At 46.4% G+C, this 21,477-nt stretch overlaps 6 protein-coding genes across 10 annotated transcripts; 2 read left to right on the top strand and 4 right to left on the bottom strand.

The window, feature by feature from the left end:
• Window positions 1–1,248: 1,248 nt before the first annotated feature.
• Window positions 1,249–2,424, top strand: LOC108155402 (valacyclovir hydrolase). Its single transcript, XM_017286199.2, has one exon. It carries the CDS (start codon window positions 1,466–1,468, stop codon window positions 2,288–2,290), a length of 825 nt encoding a protein of 274 aa, XP_017141688.1. The 5' UTR covers window positions 1,249–1,465; the 3' UTR covers window positions 2,291–2,424.
• A 174-nt stretch (window positions 2,425–2,598) lies between these two features.
• LOC108155404 (protein D3) lies at window positions 2,599–3,310 on the bottom strand. Its single transcript, XM_017286201.2, has 2 exons — window positions 2,868–3,310; window positions 2,599–2,796 (listed from the first exon to the last, which is right to left on the bottom strand). Exons 1-2 carry the CDS (start codon window positions 3,260–3,262, stop codon window positions 2,661–2,663), a joined length of 531 nt encoding a protein of 176 aa, XP_017141690.1. The 5' UTR covers window positions 3,263–3,310; the 3' UTR covers window positions 2,599–2,660.
• A 107-nt stretch (window positions 3,311–3,417) lies between these two features.
• Window positions 3,418–4,413, bottom strand: LOC108155403 (protein D3). The gene is made up of 2 exons (XM_017286200.2): window positions 3,685–4,413; window positions 3,418–3,631 (listed from the first exon to the last, which is right to left on the bottom strand). The coding sequence occupies exons 1-2, from the start codon at window positions 4,083–4,085 to the stop codon at window positions 3,493–3,495; spliced, it is 540 nt and encodes a 179-aa protein (XP_017141689.2). The 5' UTR covers window positions 4,086–4,413; the 3' UTR covers window positions 3,418–3,492.
• Window positions 4,414–4,994: 581 nt separating this feature from the next.
• On the bottom strand, window positions 4,995–7,110 carry LOC108155400 (AP-2 complex subunit mu). The gene is made up of 3 exons (XM_017286197.2): window positions 6,793–7,110; window positions 6,291–6,729; window positions 4,995–6,232 (listed from the first exon to the last, which is right to left on the bottom strand). The coding sequence occupies exons 1-3, from the start codon at window positions 6,967–6,969 to the stop codon at window positions 5,535–5,537; spliced, it is 1,314 nt and encodes a 437-aa protein (XP_017141686.1). The 5' UTR covers window positions 6,970–7,110; the 3' UTR covers window positions 4,995–5,534.
• A 345-nt stretch (window positions 7,111–7,455) lies between these two features.
• Window positions 7,456–8,896, top strand: LOC108155401 (26S proteasome non-ATPase regulatory subunit 6). Its single transcript, XM_017286198.2, has one exon. The coding sequence runs from the start codon at window positions 7,572–7,574 to the stop codon at window positions 8,739–8,741; it is 1,170 nt and encodes a 389-aa protein (XP_017141687.1). The 5' UTR covers window positions 7,456–7,571; the 3' UTR covers window positions 8,742–8,896.
• LOC108155399 (broad-complex core protein isoforms 1/2/3/4/5) lies at window positions 8,762–21,261 on the bottom strand. Of its 5 annotated transcripts, none has more exons than XM_017286192.2 (3): window positions 20,520–21,253; window positions 12,367–13,407; window positions 8,762–9,759 (listed from the first exon to the last, which is right to left on the bottom strand). In XM_017286192.2, the coding sequence occupies exons 1-3, from the start codon at window positions 20,722–20,724 to the stop codon at window positions 9,095–9,097; spliced, it is 1,911 nt and encodes a 636-aa protein (XP_017141681.1). In that variant the 5' UTR covers window positions 20,725–21,253; the 3' UTR covers window positions 8,762–9,094. The 5 variants fall into 5 exon arrangements, with proteins under 5 accessions (XP_017141681.1, XP_017141680.1, XP_017141682.1 ...); XM_017286191.2 differs by lacking the exon at window positions 8,762–9,759 and adding an exon at window positions 10,161–11,358 and having other exon boundaries at window positions 20,520–21,261; XM_017286193.2 differs by lacking the exon at window positions 8,762–9,759 and adding an exon at window positions 11,802–12,300 and having other exon boundaries at window positions 20,520–21,254.
• Between the last annotated feature and the right edge of the window lie 216 nt (window positions 21,262–21,477).

Raw genomic sequence — 21,477 nt, 5'->3', positions numbered from 1 at the left:
TTCGGTGTCAAATTCGATTTGCATTTTCCATGGAAATTGTAGCGGGTCCTGTCTCGACCTCTGTCTGTGTGGGCGGCAGTAATGGGTGTCCTCCCAAGAGTGTGCAATTGCAAGGCCAGAGCTACGATAAATCCAAGTCACTCAAGAGTATTAACTGGGGGACGAGAGTACCATCACGCACTTAACATTACACTAGGAACGCGCTTCCATGCATTTAGTTTTTAATAATTTTGCCAAACACGCTCCAGAACGACGACGAGGAGGAGAGCTGCGAATGCCAACACGTGCTGTCCATTGTCCTCCGCTGCGGTGACGTTCGAAACGAAACGAAACGGACTACGGCAGAATGGGAAAAGCTGAACAGGGAAAAGCTTTTGAGTTGCGCGCCAATATAGAGCTGCCATGCTCGTTGCAGTCCCAGCTGTTTCCAGCGATCGATTGTCAGTTATCGGACATTGTACATTACTTCCAGCTGGAGAGCAAAAATAAATTCAAAATTTCATAGAAATCCATAGAAATGCAATTGTTTGGAACAGGCCGGTCGGGTAGGGAATTGATTGAGAATTGAGATAAAAATATCTGGGCATTGCCAAATGTTCTATATAGCTAGGAATATTTGACGGAAGAAAGAATAACCAGGAATTAGTCGTCATAACCGGTTGACAACAATGATTACCGGCAACATTAATTGTCATACCCTAGGGAAAAGGATGTTATAGAATTGAGAAAATGTTTGTCATCCCAGGCTCCGTAGGTATCAGGATGGAGATAAATATACACAAGATACTAATAATACACATGAATATGTCTAAAACGTATAAATTTGAGAAAAGGTCTTAATAAATTACGTTTGATCTTCATATAAAATTAACGAAATAGGGTGTACAAAGGTCTATATACGATGATGTCTGTGAGACATTTGAGACATGATGTCTTCAAATATCAGCAACATTGCGACTGTTTTTTTTTATCAACTATTTTGTTTAAGCCTTGATTTAGTCAAAATACAATAAAAGTAAAGACTAAAAACTAACCAGTTTTGTAGAAAATTGATTCGTCAATGCTCTTAAATTATGTGGGCATGGCTAAATATTCTATATAGCTGAGAATATTCGACGGAAGATCAAAGTCGAGGAATATGTAAAATATAACTTGAATTCGTCAGTATATTTACGGTTTATTTGTTAAATGAGACGGTATGTTTCGGTATATTTCTGACGGTCGGACGGTATATCGTTAAGTCCGGTATCATTTCCAGCTGGTTCTTATCACAGCTGGTTCTTATCACAAATCAATACAACAAATCAACAATCAAATACAACGACCCATTGCTCTGCTCTCCACCAGCTAAGGATTTGCACAAGACAAGTAAATCAAATCTCAATAAAGTGGAGTGCACTCCAAACAAACGAAACGACTAGTTTGTTGCCATACTGGAGAGTCACGTCCGCTGCAATCTTACATAATGTTGAACCGACTGGGCCGTCTGGCACCGCGCCTCTCTCGTACCGTCCACACGGAGCGCAAAGTGAAAGTCAAAGGCATTGATTTGCATATCGTGGAGTGCGGCAGCGGTCCCCGGAGTCTGCTGCTAATGCCCGGTGCCCTGGGATCGGCATGGACAGACTTCAAGCCCCAAATCGAGCAGCTGCCAAAGCTTTTACCGGAGCACACGATCATCGCCTGGGATCCGCCCGGCTACGGTAAATCAGTGCCTCCCCAGCGCAAGTTTGGATTGGAATTCTTTCGAGAGGATGCCCAAGCAGCCGTGGACTTGATGAGGGCCCTGGACAAACCGAAGTTCTCCATTCTCGGGTGGAGTGATGGCGGTATCACAGCGCTGATTGTGGCCGGTCGTCATGCAGAGGCCGTCGATAAACTTGCCATTTGGGGCGCTGGCGCCTACCTGAACGAGGAGGAAGTGAATTCTCTTCGTAACATCCGGGATGTGGCCAAGTGGTCACCCCGCATGCGGGAGCCCATGGAGAAGGTGTATGGAGTGGAGCGTTTCGCACAACTGTGGGCCGAGTGGGTGGATGCTGCCTGTTCCATTTACGACCAAAGAGAGGGCGACTTTTGTCGGTCCGAAGTGGAGCAGGTGAAGGCTCCCACATTCATACTGCACGGCAAGAAGGATCCCATGATTGCGGCCGAGCATGTGCCGTGGTTAAAGGAGCGTCTGCCTCAGGCGGAATATCATGAGTTTCCCGAGGGCAAACACAATATCCACCTTCGCTACGCGGAGGAATTTAACAAACTTGTGGCGGAGTTCTTTAACAAAAAGTCTTGAGATTACCAAAAGTGACATGCAAATTGAAATCGAATTTTTTTCTGTCATGACTAATGGGGAAAGGCCTAAGTAATTGATAATTATTTTGTATCTATTAACTAATAAACATGGTACTATGAAAGGGAAGACAATTATCCAGTTTTTGTGCTTGAATAGCATCAGACCCAGATGATGTTCGCTGTCTCGTACGAATCTCTGCCCAGCCTGAAAGCTCATTGGAGCGGCTCTCTGTTTTCTGTCCATAAAACTGATAACGTTGATTGATTTGGACTCCCTCCCGCAGCCAAAAATAAGGTAAGAGTTTGGAATTTACATTAAATACGGTACAATATTTATTATTTCACAGAAAGCTGGACAGTTTGGGCTTAGATTACTTGACCTGGGCAATGAGGGTTTGCACGTAGTCATCGTACTTGGCCTGGAAGAAGTTACCGGCAACGGGAGCACCAAAGTTGTACTTGGTGATGTAGTCACGGACCTTAACACTGACGCGACCTTCGCGGGTCCTGTATGGATCAAGGAAAACGAGAAGACAATCAAATAAAGGTGCCAGGGAGGAACAGAAAACAGTACTCACGTCTTGTTGATGAATTTGTCAGATGCGATCTTCTCGTTCTGCTTGAACACCAAGAACACGTAGCGGTGCAGGCCGGATCCCTCGCGGGGACCAGCGCCAATGTACTCAGCAATAACCTGGCCCTGGGAGACCTTGTTGCCGGGAATGTTGATCACGGCCCAGTGCAAGACTTCGCGGAACTTGGGATCCTCGCGACTTGGTGCATCGGGATCGACCAGAAGCAGGGTGTACAGAGAGCCCTCATCGGCGTCATAGACAACGGTGGGCTCATCCTTCACCTGTGTGGGAGCCAGCTCCTTGCCCAACTCCACCTGAGCCCCGGAGGGGTAGGTGATGGTGGCCTTGGCCTTGGGCTTAACGTCGATGATGTCTGGAATAATGCCGGCGGTGTCCATGTTAGCTGATGTGTTCGGTCTTGCGGTAAGACAGTGACTCTGGCCCACATCCCTAGGTGTGCGCCTTTTATCGCCACGATACCAAGAACCTCTAATCAGTGGCGTGCACTTTACGCCTAATTCCCACCCATAGATAGCTTCACGTAGCGATAGCCTGATTAGCGATTGGGTAGACTTTATTCAGCCGGTGCAGGGAATACACCACTTGGCATGAGACTGGAAAAAAACACCTAACCGGTGAACAGTTTATTGCGAATGGGCACATAGTCATCGTACTGTGATTGGAAATAGTTGGCCGCAATGGGACTTCCCAATCGGTGCTTGGATGCAAAGTCCCTGGCGCTAAAGTTCAGGCGTCCCTGGCGAATGCTGAAAAAACGAGAAGATTTAAACTTATTTCCTGTTGATCTACGATCACTTACGTTTTTGGTATGGTCGCTGTCTGCTCAATCTTTTCGCGCTGACGGTAGAGAAGGAATACGTATCGATGTAGTCCAGTGTTTAGCGGCGGACCCGCGCCCATATACTCAGCAAGAGCGTAACCACGGCATGGGTCGTCTCCCGGAATATTGACCATGGCCCAGTGCAAAATCTCACGGAATTCAGGATCCGCCCGACTTGGAGCATCTGGATCGACCATGAGTAGGGTGAGCAGGGTATCGCTATCCTGCCCCTCAACGCTTTCCCAGGTCACTTTCGGCTCATCCTTCACCTGTGTGGGGGTCAGCGCGTTGCCCTGCTCTACGAAGAGATTTCCCCCGTACATAACTTGCAGCCTGCCCTTGGGCACGCTATCCACAACATCAGGAACTATGTCTTCCATGAGAGTTACGTGTCCGTGTTACCCCTTAACGAAATCACGAAATGACGCTACCTGTTTTGGATCTTATCGCTGATAAGCCGTCGGCTGGGCGATAAGTAAAAAAGCTTCCCTAGAGCTATCGCTGGGGAAGAGAGCCGGAAGCCGTTGACTAATTTAAAAATTTCCAGTCAAATTAATTAATATCTAGATGTTGAAATTATCAAGGTTCTTCCTCGGGAATGGATGGCAACAGCTGGAGCTAATAGTTTAACCAAAATGAACTTTGCTCGTTGAAAATTTCAATAGCTTTTGATTGGGGCGAACTGATTGGTCAGTCCTAAAAAACTGATTTGATTTCATGACAATGTAAAATTATGCAAGGGCCTGACAAAGATAGCAAAGCTTTCCAATCTAATGTTTATTTTTTCGGTATTTTTAGTGACTTTTTATCACGAACATGATGTGTCAGAAACAACTTTAAATAAAGCTTGTGGCTTGACTAAAATGAGTCATTATTTAAAACAAATTTGTAAAGATATGTATGGCAAGCTCTGCTCAATAAATGGAACCATTTAGAGTTTAATCGTGGCTACTAGGTATGAAAAGTGATAGTCGTACATTCAACATTTGTGCCGGTTATACATGCATACATCGGCTACTATTCTTTACATATATCTATAGACATACATATGTATTCGCGTATAATTAGCATGTTCCCCTAAAAAGAATACCACAATACTTTTATTTTAATTGTATTAAAGTATTGCTATCATATGTATTGTGGACAATCTATCCCCCGGGTAATTGAGAGAATATGGGGGGGAGAGAATATCTAACAAATATTAGTGAGAGCTACCAGCTCTTACCAACATCTATCCAAAGATGCTTAAATTTGTTATATATATCATGCTATTTATTAAACAATTCGAATATTTTTAACACTTGAATATCAATATCAATATTTATAGCGCTGACAGAGAGAGTTGGTCTACTAAATACATTTAGTTGCATCGTTCGCCTTTGTTCTTTGCACATTGAAAAAAGTATACATATATAATATCTGTATATATAATACGGTTAATACAAATAATAATCAATAGTTGTGAAAACGTGAGCGTGAGATTTGAGAAGCGCTCCGCCGCGCATATAAAACAACATAGTTTTTACAATTAAATAGTAATGGTAAATAATAGTAGGTAATGGTATGTGTATAGGGAACACAGAACGCCTCGCCCGCATAGCCAGCGCGCCTGCGGAGCGGAGGCTGTAGCAGCGGTATACGATTTACGATATATGGTGGTGGGGGGCCCACTACTTGGATGCCCGCCGTCTTGCTGGAACTAATTTTGGAATACATTAACTGCTTGTTCAATTTGATTGAGGAAATACCAATGAGGGCCGATTATACGCTTTCCTTTCTTTTCATTTAAATTCAACTGTGATACTCTTGCTCCAGGATTGGTTGATTGTCTAACATCTAGTCTCGTAGAGGCCGCTGCGTCCGATGTAGCGCACCCATTTGACCACGTCGTGGTCGGAGTAGTTCAGCTTTGGCTCAAACACTTTCAGATAGCGGACCTTGAAGCCGGATGGAGCGAAGGGAACCTCGAAGTTCATGGAAATTGGTGGTCGGGTCCATTTCTTCTTGGTGTCCGTTTCGAGCAGTTCTATTTCGGCCGACAGTTGCGTCTCCTTCATGCCTGCCATGCGCTTGATCTTCCACACGATGGCGTTCTCGGAGGCCTTGTACTTGGCCTTGCCCTTGAGGCAGATCAATTGCACACCCGAGGTGTTCAGAGGCGTGGGTATTTTCACCTCAATCTTCTGGCCCAGCAGAGAGGGCTTGAAGTTCGACTTGAGCACCACCTTCACTTCCATCTTGGTGCGTCCCACCTCGCGCACCAGCGGAATAACACGAAATGGTAACGAAATGTCTTTGGTGGTGCGGTACCGCATCAGCTCGAATTCACCGTCCGGCGGGATAAAACTGATCGAGTGTTCCGTCTCGAACTTGCTCAACTTGACGCACTGATGGAATTGGCAATCGTCAATTACGACCACTGGCTTGCCGGAACGCGAAGTTTCCGCCTCGGAGTTGCCAGAGAGCCCTCGCCCCTTCGACTCCATTACGATCTTGTCGTTGATGCCAAACTTGCACTCGGGCATGCCTAAAGTGAAGCATTACAACGATAATGAGATCTCCATTACTAGTTAGCAAATCCTTACCTGACAAATAAGACTTCATCACTACCTTGCCGGCCACATGAGCTGACAGAACCTGGCCCTGGGGGCTCATTAGCAGATTGACATACTCGAGCACATCCAGGAATAGTTCGTTGCGCCGATATTTGATACCCTCGCGCCGCCAGCCAATCTGTCCGGTGACCTGGGAGGTGATCTGCATCTGCTCCTCCTTAGTGGCCGACTTGATTCCCTGCTGCGTAATGAATGTCTTGAGAGTACCGGAATCCGTATTCTGGGGATAGCCAAAGTCCAGAATCTCGTCCAGCAGCTCGTAGATGAGCACAAAGTTGTTCTTGATGTTCTCCTCGGAGATCTTGCCGAAATACGATTGCATCACCTCGATGATCTTCAGCAAGAACTCAAACACCATCGCAGCGTTGACATTTTGTTTGGTGACCGCCGCCAGCCAAATGTTGGCACGCTGTAAGATTAAAGTGGATGCTTAATACTGATAGTGCATCCGGTGGACGTGGCAAGTGCATACCTTGATGTGGAAGAAGCTCGTCCTCGCAATGTTGGTCACCGGCGATCGCACCTGCTGGCGGGCATGGATGACGTTGACCCGAAAAGCGTCCACTGCGTTGCGTCCGATGTCATCGCGATAAACTCGCGAGATTAGAACCTCGCCCTTGTGGTTGTACACAAACAAACCACCTATCATTTTGTGCGCTGTTGTCTGCTGGGAAGCCTGGCCAGAGAACCTGTATGCTAAGTTTGCCCCAAAGGATTTCCGAGAAAATTCAGGAAAATTTTTATCAGAAAATCAATTTCACTCCCCTTTTCAATTCAGTGTGACCGCGGATTTATCGTTAAAATATGCCGTCCGACCCTCAGAAATATACCGTAAATATACTGACGAATTGAAGTTATATTTTAAATATTCCTTGTTTTTGATATTCCGTCGAATATTATTAGCTATATAGAACATTTAGCCATGCCGAGATAATTTTATACGATTGACGAATAAATTTTCTACAAGATTAGCTAGCAATTTCCAAATTGTTAGTGGTTTTATATAGCTAGTAATATTCCACGGAATATAAAAACGAGGAATATGTATAATAGAACTTGAAGTCGTCAGTATATTTACGGTATATTTTGGTATATTTCTGAGGGTCACACGATATATTTGATCAATAAATCCTCGGTCACACTGTACATGACTCTGCGGCTTTGACAAAAAAAAAACAAAAATTTAATTTTCGTGCGAGAAATTCAACTATTTTCTGTGTTAAACGAAACGAAAAGTAGCAAATAAACAAAATGCCTGCTGAGAACCTCGAAGAGCAGGGTTTGGAGAAGAACCCAAACCTGGTGCTGGCCCAGACAAAGTTTTTGCTGACTTTGACCGAGCACAAACAAGATGTGAGCCTAAAGGCGAAACTCTTGGACGCCATACGGGCCGATAATATGGCTCCATGGTACGAACATATCTGCACTGAGCTCGGCTGGACTGTGGACAAGGATCTGTTGGCGCGCATGAAGGAGAACAACCGCGTGGAGATTGAACAACTGGATGCGTCCATCGAAGATGCCGATAAGAATCTGGGCGAAATGGAGGTGCGCGAGGCTAACCTGAAAAAGTCTGAGTATTTGTGCCGCATTGGCGACAAAGCCGCTGCTGAGACAGCCTTCCGCAAGACATACGAGAAGACCGTCTCGTTGGGCCATCGCCTGGACATTGTGTTCCACCTCATCCGTTTGGGCTTGTTCTATTTGGATCACGACTTAATAACACGTAACATCGACAAGGCAAAATACCTGATTGAGGAGGGCGGCGACTGGGATCGCCGCAATCGTCTGAAGGTGTACCAGGGAGTATATTCTGTTGCAGTGCGCGACTTCAAAGCGGCGGCAACGTTCTTCCTGGACACCGTGAGCACCTTCACCTCGTACGAGCTTATGGACTACCCCACATTTGTGCGCTACACAGTGTATGTGTCCATGATAGCCCTGCCGCGCAACGAGCTACGTGACAAAGTCATCAAGGGCTCGGAGATTCAGGAGGTTCTGCACGGGTTGCCCGATGTCAAACAGTTCCTCTTCTCCCTTTACAACTGTCAGTATGAGAATTTCTACGTACATTTAGCTGTGGTCGAGAAGCAGCTGCGTTCCGACTACCTCATCCACCCTCACTACCGCTACTACGTGCGAGAGATGCGCATCCTTGGATACACCCAACTACTGGAGTCTTATCGCTCCCTCACGCTTCAGTACATGGCCGAGTCTTTTGGGGTCACTGTGGACTACATCGACCAGGAGCTGGCACGCTTCATCGCCGCTGGTAGGCTGCATGCCAAGGTGGATCGCGTCGGCGGCATTGTGGAGACGAATCGCCCGGACAACAAGAATTGGCAGTACCAGGCCACCATCAAGCAGGGAGATCTGCTGCTCAATCGCATCCAGAAGCTGAGTCGCGTGATAAATATATAATTTAGATGTAGAGAAGCCGATGTCTATAAAAAAAGTTTATTAAAATTCAACATTTATTACAGTGTAAAACTAACGTAACGTACAATAAAAACGATAAAAATTCATGTATGCGCGTTGCTGGAAATTCACTAATAAACTGTACGTTTACATATGTATTTAATTATCTAAATTCTTTGGAATTGGTTTGGTTATGTTGTCTTTTAGTGTATTTGAGTATTATTGCAATCATTCCATTTTTGTACTTAACTGTCCTCGTTTTGAATTGAAGTTTATTCCGCCAAACCGTAGTGTTGCTACGTTCCGCCAGATGGCGCTGCGCCAGATGCTTCCCTGATTAACGGAAACGAAACTATTTAGTGCACATCGCCTTCGCTCTTCTCCTTCCACGAGTCGTCCTTGGTCAAATCATTTATGTTATGACCGCTGGACTCGTGTCCTGGGAAGGCAATGGAGGGCTTGTTGGCCATGAAGCTGCGAGCCATCTCCTCGAGCGCCACCGAACTGCGCAGCCCGCAGTCCAACGGTTCGTCCATGTCCTGTTTCATGGCCTCGTGCGCCCGCTGCTGCTGCTGTTGACTGGCCTCCGCCGAGGCCTTGGCAAGATCGTGCAGATTCTGCACGACTTCATCGATGGGCGATCCCTGGGACAGGGCACCCGGCACCATGGGCAGAGCCCCCAGTCCGGCCAGATTATGCCGCCGCAGATCGGCGAATCGGTTCGTACTCAAGTTGATCAACGCATTCATCATCACCTTGTTGCGTTGGTAGTCCTTGCGCAGGTGTTGTCGGATCTCCGTGTGGCAGTGCTCGTTGTTCGTCACAATAATCTCGCCCGTGTCCGTGGTGGTCACTCGGGCCTTGCAGTTGAATTTGCGCGACAGATTGCACTGCCAGTACTTCTTGTCCTTGCGCACGTACTGGATCCCGAAGGTGTGGCCGTCGTGCACCAGCAGCGGCTTGCCCCGCTGGCTCAGCATGAACTCCAGTTTGCCCTGGAACCAGTGCTCGCCGGGTGCGACTATAATACAGAGTGGACAAGATTGCAGTTGAGGAGAGGCTGCTGTTGTGGATTCTGCTTGTGTGTGTGTGTGTGTATGGGTGGGAGGTCTATGGATCGTTTCTTTACTTTCTTTGAGGTTATGTTTTTTGGATGCCAGGACGTACACGAATGAGCCCAATTATTGTATGTATGTTTGTTTGTGTGTGTGTGTGTAGGTGTAGGTGTCATGCAGATCGGACTTACCTGACGGACCGGATGGTTAGTGGAGAGCATACCCTTAGAATACCCATACTACATAAAATATATACGCCCAGCGCCGTGAAACAAGTCCAAAACTAATGCACCCAGACTTTAGTTTTCAGGTTTCTGGGTTCAGGGTTAATCTGGAACTTATTCCACAGCGCCCGCTGCTGCGTGAGTGGTATTAGTTTATCATTTTGCATTAGTTTATCAAACAGATATACACGTGCGACTCGAATCAAATTCAATTTGTTCTCGCATTCAATTTCTACTACAGACACTAGCTACGCGGCTCCAGCCGCAATAAATTACTCCTCCTTAAAGCCTAGAGCTCCTCTAGAGCGGTGCACCAGGAGCGGAGCCTGCAACCTTAAATGTTCTCCATCTTGAAGCTGTGCCTGCTGCTGGGGGATATCGTAATGGAGTTGATGACATGCGCCGTCCCCGCGGCAGCACTTTCTGCCGACCCATCGGCACTCGAGCTGATGTCCACTCGCTGCTGCTGCTGTTGTTGCTCCTCTCCGGGTGGTGGGGGCGGACTCTTGATGCCCAGCGGCGACTCCTGGGCATGCATGGAGTGGCTGCTTCGATTCGACTGCGGACTTTGCTGCATATGAGCTGGTGAGAGAAGCACGCCCTGGCCCCCTCCCAGCTCTAGATGGTGCTGGGACGGTGGCGGTGGCGGCGCTCCTGTCGCATGGTGAGCGTGGGGGGAGTGCTGTTGTTGCTGTTGCTGCTGCTGCTGCTGCTGTTGGTGGTGGTGATGGGCGTGCGGCTGCATGGGCAAATGCATCAGGTTGGGATTGTGCATAACATTCGAGGGTGGCGCTCCAGTCCCCATGCCGCCGTGTTGCTCCATATGCGGCGCTGTCGGATGATGCTGCACCAGGAGGTTGGGCAGCGGCTGGCCCAGGTGATGGTGATGATGTGAGGCTGCCCCCGGAGGTGACGTCTGGTTGGCAAACATGTTGCTGGCTGCACCCAACCGACTACTGGTGGGGCCGCCGCCGTGATTCAGATCCGCTCCAATGTGACTCCCATCCGCAATGGAGTAGCCGCCGGGCTGATTATGATTGGGGAGGGATGCCAGCGAGATCGTCACTGGGGGGGTGCCACCACTACCCGAAGCGGCGGATGCTGCTGCAGCCACCGTCCCTTGGCTGCCGCGCATATGGGGCGTGTGGTTGTGGACGCCCGTGGCGGAGATTATCCTGCCCAGGTGGGTGATGCAGCGGGCCCGGCACATGCTGATCCGGTAGGACTTACACAGCCAGTAGGTCTTCATGCCCTGCTGCGTGGCCACCGTGTTGTTGCGATTGAACACGCAGTTGCCATGGAGGAGCGAGGTGGTGGACAGCATCACCATGTTACTGCCATCTGCTCCAGCGCCAAGCAGCGTCCGCAGCGGGCAACAAACAAACGTACAATGATGGAACGACATTAGTGGACAGTTCTTCACTGGAACGTCTTAACGGATGTTATTTACAGAGAGGGGGAGGGGTGGGGGAGCTGTTTCGGGGAAGTGGAGGCGGTGCCACCAGGGGATCATAGAGTGGCCTGCTACCTTTGCTGGCGTAAGCGGCTGTGTGCGTGTGTTCGGACTGTGTGCGGTTGGTGGTTAGGCGTCGTTTCGGTTAATAAGCCTAAGGTTAGGATCAAAGTAATTAGGGAACTACATTCTACATACATATATGATTCCGGTGTCTTTTAGTTGGGTTAATAAGCCATAGTTAGGAGCGATTGAGCTGTTTTTTGTTGTGAGTGTGGTTGGGTCCTAAAAAGGCTCTCAATTTCAAAAAAATAATAACATAGCAAACGGCTCTTGTGTTCTTTTTACATTCAGAAGAAATAATCAAAGGATTTAGGTACAAACTAAGACCAGAATCTCATGACATGTGTAAATACTCTTCTCATATCTCTTTTAACCAGCTTCAGTTTCACAATCAACGGACAAATATATATCAATGGTTCCGGTGACATATCTAACAAACTGATTGAATACAATACATATTCTTTCACTGAATTCACAGAATTTTCACGGCTTGCAATAGCTAATCAAAATATCCCCCTTACAAACAAAGAATTATTCCCATTATTCGTTGGGGTTTCCTTATTCCATTCCTCGTGCCTTAAGCCTGAATCCTCATTTAGGGGACAGTGCTAGTAAGTGGGCTGGTAAGTACTTGGGATGCATGTCGATGACGATGATGATGATGATGATGATATGATGTGTGGATGAGGAGCCGCAGTGGCATGCAAAGCAAAAAACAACTCATATTAAGCTTAAAATGAAAATCAAAATCAAAAATGAAAGCCAAGCTACGTGCAACAGAAAAGTGAAACATAAATTAAGTAATCCGGAAAGAAGATTTTTGGAACACCTACTTGACGGTATGTCCATATGATTGGCAAAGTTCTTGGAGTAATCGTTGGGCATATAGAGCTCATTCGGGTATTCGGGGCCGGAGCCGGGGCCGAGGCCGAGGCCAGAGGATCCATTGTTGCTGATGCCTCCAGACCCTGGTCCCGCATTATTGGAGCTGCCGCTCGGACCGCCGCTATTGTTGCCGCTCGGCTTGTAGAAGTTGTAGTCCAGATTGAAGGCCGGCCCAAAGGGATTGCGGAGCGTGTTGACTGCCGTCGAGGAGGAGGCCGAGGAGCTGAGACTGCCAACGCTGCCGGAACTTCCTCCGCCTCCCGGTCCATGATGGCCATCCTGTTCCCGCTTGTGCCCACCCAGGTCGTATCGGGGTTCGCCCAGCGAAATGTGCGGAATGGGGGGCAGGAAGAACTCCTCCGTGTTCAGGGGGTTATCCAGGATGGCGCCGTTATCCGCAGTGTCGCTGCTGCCCTCGTGCTGCCCACCGGTGTGCTCCTTCATGGAGCGCCGCAGCTGCTTTCCCGAGTAGATTGACAGGGAGTCGTTGCTGAAGTCGGAAGGCGCTGGTCGCTTATTCAGGGCATACAGGTGGCTGGCTTCGCTGGAGGCTCTGCTGGCACCGCCTGGCGAAGAGGTCCGCGAGTTACTTTGCGTGCTCTGACCCTTGGCTTCACTGTGATCCGCATCCGGTTTGCTGTTGGAGCTACTGCTGCTGCTGCTGTTATTCGTGATGTTGTTGCTGTTGTTGTTGGCGGTGCTGTTGGCGCTGTTGCTGGAGTTGTGATGGCTATTGCTGTGGCTGTTATTGTGGGTATTGTTGGGGGACGACTCCTCCGCCTGGCCATGGCTGGGCGGTTGACCAGCAGACTTCTCCGATGCACTGGACGCCGGCGAGGAGTTGGAGTTGGTGGCCAGGCCCTTGATCTGCAGCAGCTGTCCGATCTTCATGAACGACTGCAGCTCCGTGTGCTTCACGTTCACCACGCCCTGGTACATGAACTCCAAGAGTTCCAGCATAATGTTGAAGCTCACATCTTTGAGAATGACTGCAAGTTGAGAGAGAATTAGTTAATATTTGTTTGAGTGATTGTTTCCCCGAAAATTCCCCAAGTACTAGCTGGTGAACCGTTTACATAAGGCGCATATGTCTGTTCCCCGCCCGATCGACAACAACAACACCATTCGACATCATCCACAGACCGAAAGGAGGTCACATTCATAGTGGAGATGTTATCATCGAAACGTTCAAATACTAAATCAATACATAAAAACAGCTACGATAAGAAATCTGAAAACTTAAATATAAACCTCAACAACAGCAGCAGCAACAGCAGCGGGGGGAGCGGCGGGGCAGCAACAGCAGTAATTATAAAATAAGTAGCATGACATATCATCGGGGTGCTCTCGACACGGCCTATGGAACTGAGGAACTGTGGAACTGAAGCTGTCCGGGATTCGAAACTGATTCCACGATCTACGGACACGGACACAGCACAGTGGTGCGAATCGGTTATATGCGAAGGGAGGAGAGACACAATGGATACAGGAATATTATAGGTACTCAATTCTGTCTATTGGACGTAATCTTTAAATATAATATTTCCTTATCTCTGCACCACATCCTTCCTACCTTTAGCTCCTTCACATTCTGCTCTAGCTCTCCGGCTCTCTGAATAACTCCAATTAAAAGTGACTGCCGTCACTGTACCTCAACAACAGAGGTCCTTGGGATCACCGCCTTCTCTTTTTTCCAAATACACAAATAAACCCATCATTCATTACTGACACTCCCTTAAGTGTTTCCCCACGTAGTATCTTTAATCAATCTACGTTTATGAAATGGGATTCCCCAGCTCTGCGAGAATTCCCCCGACATTCGTCCAGGATTTTCCCCCGCCATTTCATTCCCGATCGCAGACCACTGTGCAAGACTCACAGCATCAACATCTAGTTAAAAACAATATTATCACTTGTTCTCAATAACAATTTAATATACAAACATCCACGTACAATATGCCGATGGATGTATGTGTGAATGTATTAATCCGACGATCAGTTCTCGTCTGTTGCTTAATCTGAGGACGGAGTGACGGAGCAGCAGCAGCCATCAAGTGTTTGCCCTATCATTTGCCGTAGTCGTCATTACGGATCGTTTTGTCTCGTGTCTATCTATCTATCTGGCTGCCTGGGCCTGGGCCTGGGCCTTTGCCTTTGGCATGTCCGTATTTGCGTTCGCCATTCGCACTGCGAAGATCAAAATCCGGGCAATATACATATGTATGTATGCAATATAGTATGGAGTATGCATGTACGCCTATAGCTTGGAGAGGTACAGTCTGTAATCCCCAGCCGATCTGATCTACACATGAGCTTGACTGGTGATGCCAGATAGATACGGGCCTACGTATAAACACAGAGCTTATATTAGTTTTCTGGGCAAACACAGATACTCATGGGCATCCCAGGAATCGATAGCGATAGAGACTGGCCCTGGATCAAGAGACAAAGAGATCCACAGACACAGAGACAGAGACAGCGACAGGCACAGGCACACACAGCCTGCCAGCGAATCAATAAACCATTTATGCCGGAGCTGTAGATAAACTTTGTCTAAAGTTCACGGAAAATGTGATAAATCCGTGTGTATGCTGCTGATAAGACCCACACCATCCACCATCCCAGACACCAAAATGTCCAATTCGGGCATCTTTTCTGAGCTCCAACCGATGTACAGCGGAACGCGAGCAGCGCGATGCCAAGGGGAATTTTTATGTGCCGCTGACCCCGAAGTGATCTCCGCTGATATCAGTCTCATAAATAGATCAAGACGAGGGTGCGAGATCTTACGATGGCTTGCCGGTTCGACAACTCGGCAAAGATATCTTTCGGTTAAGGTTTTTGGGTTCGGTTTCGTTGCGTTTCGTTTCTTTCGGGACTAGCACTCTGCTACACCCACAATTGTATGACCAAGATCACGCCCACTGTAGTCGCTTCCACCAATCGGATTGCAGGCGATCGATTTCAAAAACAATTTTATTTTATGATTATGATAAATGTTTATCGAATCTGAACGCCAATAGGAGCTTGTTGTTGTTACCCTCGTTGTCGTTGGAGTGTAGTAGTGGAGTGGAGTGGGCTGCCCCTCATTTTGACATTCATAAATATTTGTTATCTCTGAAAACGCCATAATAGTCGAGTAGTCGAATAGTCGTACTGGTAGTAGTACAACCTGATAAAAAATAAGAAGCCCCAACAACACTTCCAGCCAACCCAACAGCACACAATGGCCAGCTATACATTGATATAGTGTCTCTCTCCCCCTTCTGGATAGATTCTATACTGCCTCCGACTTGGGTTCCGCACTCGTCGATATATGTATCACCTTTTCCCCAGTGCCAATGTCTCCGAAGGCCTGGGCCTGGCACCTGGACTAGGGATTAGGCCATAGCTTAGCCGATAGCTAAACAATCTAATTTTGCGGCTACTGCCATTTCGGAGCCCATAAATTACTAATTGTTGTGTTGACAATCCCCATAAAGGCCCCATTTATCAAATTTCATATGCTCAAAGTCAAAGTTTGATATTATATGAAAGGGATCATAAAATGCGACGTAAGCAGGCCATTAAGGGGTATCGTGTGGGCAAGGCCCGAAGCGGAAGCCATTCAAGGATTATCCCTGAAAAACAAAAGCTAATCGGATATAACGTAAAGGTTCATTTAGAAAAGTATATATCATTGGGAAAGTATCAGTGCCATGAATTTAAGGATTTACCATTTCAATCATTAATAGACTCCCGAACAAGGACAATTGATAGACCTTCATAATAACTTTCGAATCACATAGAATATCCAAAAATCGTTTGGTCTAGTAAAAATACTGTTAAAGGATGAGAATTGTATATGCCCTAATATAAATTCAAATGTTTAGCTCTCTATTTTGGGTCGTAGTGGTCCTCGAGTGCGTAAGGGGCTTACCCAATAGATCTACAATAACATATTGGGTAATAAGTCCCCCGTCTAGCAAAGAAATCACAACAGTCACATCAAAATTCGAATTCATTCATCAATATAGTTTCCTTCTAAGGCAATACAGTCAGTCCCAGGCCTTTCCAAACGTTCGATGCCAGTTTTTATTTATTTGTGAGAAGGGACAAAACTTAAAATCTATTTTTTATTGCCGGAGGCGTAACAAATTGCATAAAGTATAATAAACGCATTTGCAGTCTTGACATGGCATCATTTACGTTTCACCATTCTTCTTCAACACCTCCTCGTCGCTGCTGTGGCCAAAGCGATACTTCTCGCGGTTCTTGTCGGCAAACTTGAGGAAGATCTTCAGTCCTGCGACAGTTCATCCTGACGGAATATTTTCAGTGTGGGATAGCCGCTCACTGAGTACTTGCTGCAGGTCTCCTTGCCAGCCTCGGTACAGACAACCTTGGCCAGCTTAATTGGTGGATCATCATCCTTGACGAGCTCAGCCGCCTTGGCATACTCAGGCTTGAGGCGCATAGAACATAACCAATGTCGTCTCCTGCTGCTTCAGTGTGGATGCGAAGTTGTCGTCCCCCAGGTCCAGGACATCACTCTCGGCGGCTGATGTAGTGGCAATGTTGCCGAAAATTAGCATGGCAGCTGCCAGACACCGCATTTTAATCATGTTTAGTCAGTACTACAATCTGAAGCAAATATATTTCTCGACTCGGCAACTGCCTGCTGCGACTAGACGAACGATTTTGGCTGACCCTCACAATACGCTTCAGTTTCCGCGATGACCAACCAATTATAGAATAAGATACTGGCAGCTACAGTGTATAATTTTATCGTTTATAGTTACTTATGTTATTGTTATGTAATATTAAACAAATCATCCAATTTAAAACAAAAAAAAAACTTTCGAATCTGTTTAGTTTTAAAAAAAATGCTAAAAGAAAACCCCCATTATATGTAGCCATATTGGTAGAATTCCTATGATTTCTTACGATTTGTATAACATTCCATAAGATTATGACCTGTTCAGTAGATGCTGAACAAAGAGATGGGACAAATTCTTTAGTTCTCCTATCGATCGCCTGCCGATCATTCTAACAATTTTTGGGATGTATTAAAGATCTTTAGATATTCTTTATGGTTCTTAGCTTTTGAAGATGTCCAGATGTACTTATGTATGGAAAGATGACTCTCCTGACAGTATCTATTCCAATTCCTCTCGATATCTATTTGGATCTATCTCAGTTTCCCAGGGTCGCAAATCAAAAGACCTTTAGATATTCATTATGATTCTAAGCTTTTGAAGATGTCCAGATGTACTTTTGTATATAAAGATGACTCTCCTGACATTATCTATTCCAATTCCTCTCGATATCTATTTGGATCTACATATCTCAGTTTCCCAGGGTCGCAATTAAAAAAGCCTTTAGATATTCTTTATGATTCTAAGCTTTTGAAGATGTCCAGATGTACTTTTGTATATAAAGATGACTCTCCTGACATTATCTATTCCAATTCCTCTCGATATCTATTTGGATCTATCTCAGATTCCCAGGGTCGTAAATCAAAAGTTCTTCAACCGTATAATCGGTTCATAAAATGATTTCTTGTATCTTTCCAAGATTACAGTTCAAGAAAAGCCAAGTATGAAGCTAAACTTCATCATCAACATTGATCTAAGCCCCGTCCTTGCTCCCAAATGTTCCCATCGCATGCACATGACGCGGCACATTCGTGCTCGACTCAAGCCGCACAAGCGATTGCTGCAAAGGAGAAAGAACGATATACATCGCATGTTCAGAATGAGCGGCATTGAGGCTCGCCTCGAGTTTCGCAGATAAAGGATTGCGCCCAAAATTCAAAAAGCCTTGCCACCGCTGATCTTAACTAAAGGAGCGGATAAACGGTATTAAAAGTACTTCCCCCTAAAAAAATATGCTCAACCATGGGGCCTGATAAACAGCACGTCTTTGCTTCTGTTTTGGGCACTAAAATACACACTCGTATGCACATATGTATAAATAACATTGGTTATTTTTTGATATTTACGACAAGTCCATCGATCGATATTATATTATTTCAGCGAAACATTTATGGCTGCTAAGCAACAGCTACTTGAAGTTGTGAATGGGAAGGGGTGGTTGGTAGTGGAGATCGGTATGGGAGGTACACGGATAGGAGTGGTGGCATCGCTTGGACTCCGTTTGCTTGGGGCTAGGGCTATTTCCATGGCTGACTGGTCCTCGAGAGCCACCAATATCACACGAGACCCAGACCCATTTGCCATTCGTCTGAGTGCGTTATCTAACACAACACAATGGCAATAAGTTCAAAATCTTATTTTACGATTAAGAGTGATACCCAAAGCAAAGTGGCTGATAAACGACATGGGCTCTGCTCTGTGGGCAGGTGGAGAACGAAAATGTCCGATGTCCGAGTTGTTTATGCCAATAATAAAAACTTAAACGGCATGGAAATAGATAATATTCGAGGATTAGCTCGGCGAGCAGCTGTGTGCCGTAGATACATATGGCACGGCACTTGGCCACTTGGCCCGGACGGAGAGCGTATCACAAAACCCGTGCTAGTCGTCGTTGTCGTCTAATCAATATCTCAAATGGTGGAGTCTTCGAGTGGCCAGGGGATTGGATGGTTGGGGACCCAGTTGCTCAGTTGGGCAATAAATGATTGTTAAACGCGATAAAAAGATAAAAATATTGAGACTATTGTTGTTGGATGGCTGGCTGGATGGATGGATGGATGGATGGCACTGGTACCCGATCGAGTGGTTTTTTGTGTAACACGCACCACATTTGGCTTGTTAGCACCTCAATGATGGCTGTAGTTGTTACTGTTGGTTGCTTGGTTGCTTTATTTTTAATAACTTCCAACCCCCGCCCAAGTTGCCAACATACCGTTACCATTATTTATAGGGTATATTAATATTCTTTATCTTTGGAAATACCTCTTGTACCTTATTTGTTGGTAGGTAGCACCTTCCTGCTGCTACTTGAAAAGATAAAACCTTAGTTTTTATTGCCGCTTGATCAGATAAAGCCACCGTGCAGCACAGGGCTGGCCGTGTATAACACGGACTCTGTCCGTCCAGAATTGAACATGGAATAGAGTCACCCACAAAGCAGGGAGGCAGGCAGTCAAGCAGTCAGCGATATCATATCCATATACCATTCTAGAGTAGAGTCCATTGTGGAGTACATTTTGATGAGGTCAGCAACGCACCCAATCTTCGATCGGAGTGTACCTCTTATCACAATGCATATGCGTATCCGTAGCGTAAGTAAACAAGCCACCAAAGACACGACTCTTGCAGCTACCACACATGGAGAGAGCCGTGCAGTCCATGCAGACCGTGCACGCATGCAGCCGGGTGAGACAACGTGGCGTCAATAGCATAGCTCAACGAAGGATTATCAGACCTCGATTCGTAGCTCCTACTCCTACTCGTACTCGTACTGCTGCTGCTGCTGCTGCTACTCCTCCTGCTTGTTTGCCTTTAGATTTATGACAAGCGAAATCATTTTATTTGCCTCCGAACTGGTACACGTGCTCCCACCATTAGTCTGAGCTGCAGCTTTGGAGCTGTGGCTGGAGTTCTCTGCTGCTCTCTTCGGCGTCTGATAACTGTTGAATGTGTCACGGAACTTAATACAGAAGTTGATTTATATCGTGCTGGGGGCTGGCATTTGACAACAGTGACGAACAGACAGGCTGACGGGCGCTTTTAGATAAACTGATAGATAGATAGGTGCCGGGTGACGGGTGCCGTGCCGGACAGGAGCCACAGGGAGGAAGACAAACGACGACCCAGTGTCCCCCCGGTTTGTGCACTTTATCAGTGATAAAATGACAAATATCTATCGCCATTTGGCGATGTTTAGCCATGTCTAACATATGCACTGCACAAAGGAATACATATAGTTTGTATATTTACCGCCGTATAACTTTGCATTTTTAGCGCACTTTGGTTGGCTGAATGGACAGATGGACAAATGGACGGACGGACGGACTACGGAGCACAGACGACAGCAACGGCTGTGGCGGCGTGAACAACTTGAGCAAACAAAAGGAATTTCTAGCAATTCCCAAGATTAGAACATGTCAGAAGTTATGTACCTCCCACATCTGTTAGATGGCTGGAATACTCACTTATGGGATGCCGACAGGGATTGCTGGTGAAGATCTCCTGGAAGTAGGGACTGCATATGGCCAGGACTATCTTGTGGGCCTGCAGCAGTTTGCCGTCGCAGGCCAAGGTCACGTCCACGAGATCACCGCGGTCGTATAGGTTCTGAAATCCGCTGGCAATGTTTTCCTGGAAGTTTTTCCAGCAAAGCTTGAACTCATCATCCATGGCGCTGCCGTTCAGCCAGCTTTTGGAGGGCTCTCGATTGGGGGATTGTCGGTTTGGTTGGGGGCTGCTGACTGTCCAGCAGTGGCTATTTCTTTGGCCACAACGCAACTTTTTGATTTGGATTAATTTACAGACGATGCTCGGAGCGAGACCTGCGTTTTATGGCCGTTCTTTTTACGATTCTTGTTTATTCGCTTTGGGCCGTGATTTCTCGGCTCGTTCACTTTGTGGCTACATTCACAATTCACAGCAAAAGCTGCCGAATGTCAGGTAGAACATAAACACAAAATAGGCAAACTTGCGCCTATTCGCTCTCGCCACCTTACACTCTCACGCACTCTGCTGCTGCTGTTCAATAAATTATTTGTTCTTTTGTTTGATTGATTTTCCTGTTTTAATATTCGTTCACGCGCACACGACCGTCGGCGTCCACAGCCGCATTGATTTTGATTTCGGCTTTAATTAACACTTTTTGATTTAAAACATTTTTATCAAAGCGAGAAATACGCTGTTTACGTTGGGCGGAGAGAGCGAGCGAGCAGGGTAGATAAGAAGAGGGAGAGAGAGGAGAGCACGACGAATCAGCTGTTCGTACGACAGTGTTGTAAAATGAGTTATGACTGGAAATGACAAATGAACCGCGAAGCAGATAAAATTCAAATGCCAGAAAAGATTAAAAAAAAGATATATAATATTAAATGTTTATTGGCTCACAGTAATAATAAATCGCATAATAGCTATAACTTTAATTAA

The sequence above is a fragment of the Drosophila miranda genome, chromosome 2, assembly GCF_003369915.1.
Source record: "Drosophila miranda strain MSH22 chromosome 2, D.miranda_PacBio2.1, whole genome shotgun sequence".
Classification (NCBI taxonomy): domain Eukaryota; kingdom Metazoa; phylum Arthropoda; class Insecta; order Diptera; family Drosophilidae; genus Drosophila; species Drosophila miranda.
This window is presented reverse-complemented; position numbering and strand designations above follow the sequence as displayed.

Coding starts and splice junctions, on each gene's coding strand:
- LOC108155402 (XM_017286199.2), top strand. CDS start 1,466: ATGTTGAACCGACTGGGCCGTCTGGCACCGCGCCTCTCTCGTACCGTC.
- LOC108155404 (XM_017286201.2), bottom strand. CDS start 3,262: ATGGACACCGCCGGCATTATTCCAGACATCATCGACGTTAAGCCCAAG. Junction 2,797..2,867: donor GACAAATTCATCAACAAGAC/GTGAGTACTGTT, acceptor TGATCCATACAG/GACCCGCGAAGGTCGCGTCA.
- LOC108155403 (XM_017286200.2), bottom strand. CDS start 4,085: ATGGAAGACATAGTTCCTGATGTTGTGGATAGCGTGCCCAAGGGCAGG. Junction 3,632..3,684: donor ACAGCGACCATACCAAAAAC/GTAAGTGATCGT, acceptor TCGTTTTTTCAG/CATTCGCCAGGGACGCCTGA.
- LOC108155400 (XM_017286197.2), bottom strand. CDS start 6,969: ATGATAGGTGGTTTGTTTGTGTACAACCACAAGGGCGAGGTTCTAATC. Junction 6,730..6,792: donor CGAGCTTCTTCCACATCAAG/GTATGCACTTGC, acceptor TTAATCTTACAG/CGTGCCAACATTTGGCTGGC. Junction 6,233..6,290: donor GATGAAGTCTTATTTGTCAG/GTAAGGATTTGC, acceptor GCTTCACTTTAG/GCATGCCCGAGTGCAAGTTT.
- LOC108155401 (XM_017286198.2), top strand. CDS start 7,572: ATGCCTGCTGAGAACCTCGAAGAGCAGGGTTTGGAGAAGAACCCAAAC.
- LOC108155399 (XM_017286191.2), bottom strand. CDS start 20,724: ATGGATGATGAGTTCAAGCTTTGCTGGAAAAACTTCCAGGAAAACATT. Junction 13,408..20,519: donor TCCCTGTCGGCATCCCATAA/GTGAGTATTCCA, acceptor CTCAACTTGCAG/TCATTCTCAAAGATGTGAGC. Junction 11,359..12,366: donor TCATATGGACATACCGTCAA/GTAGGTGTTCCA, acceptor GCGCTGGAGCAG/ATGGCAGTAACATGGTGATG.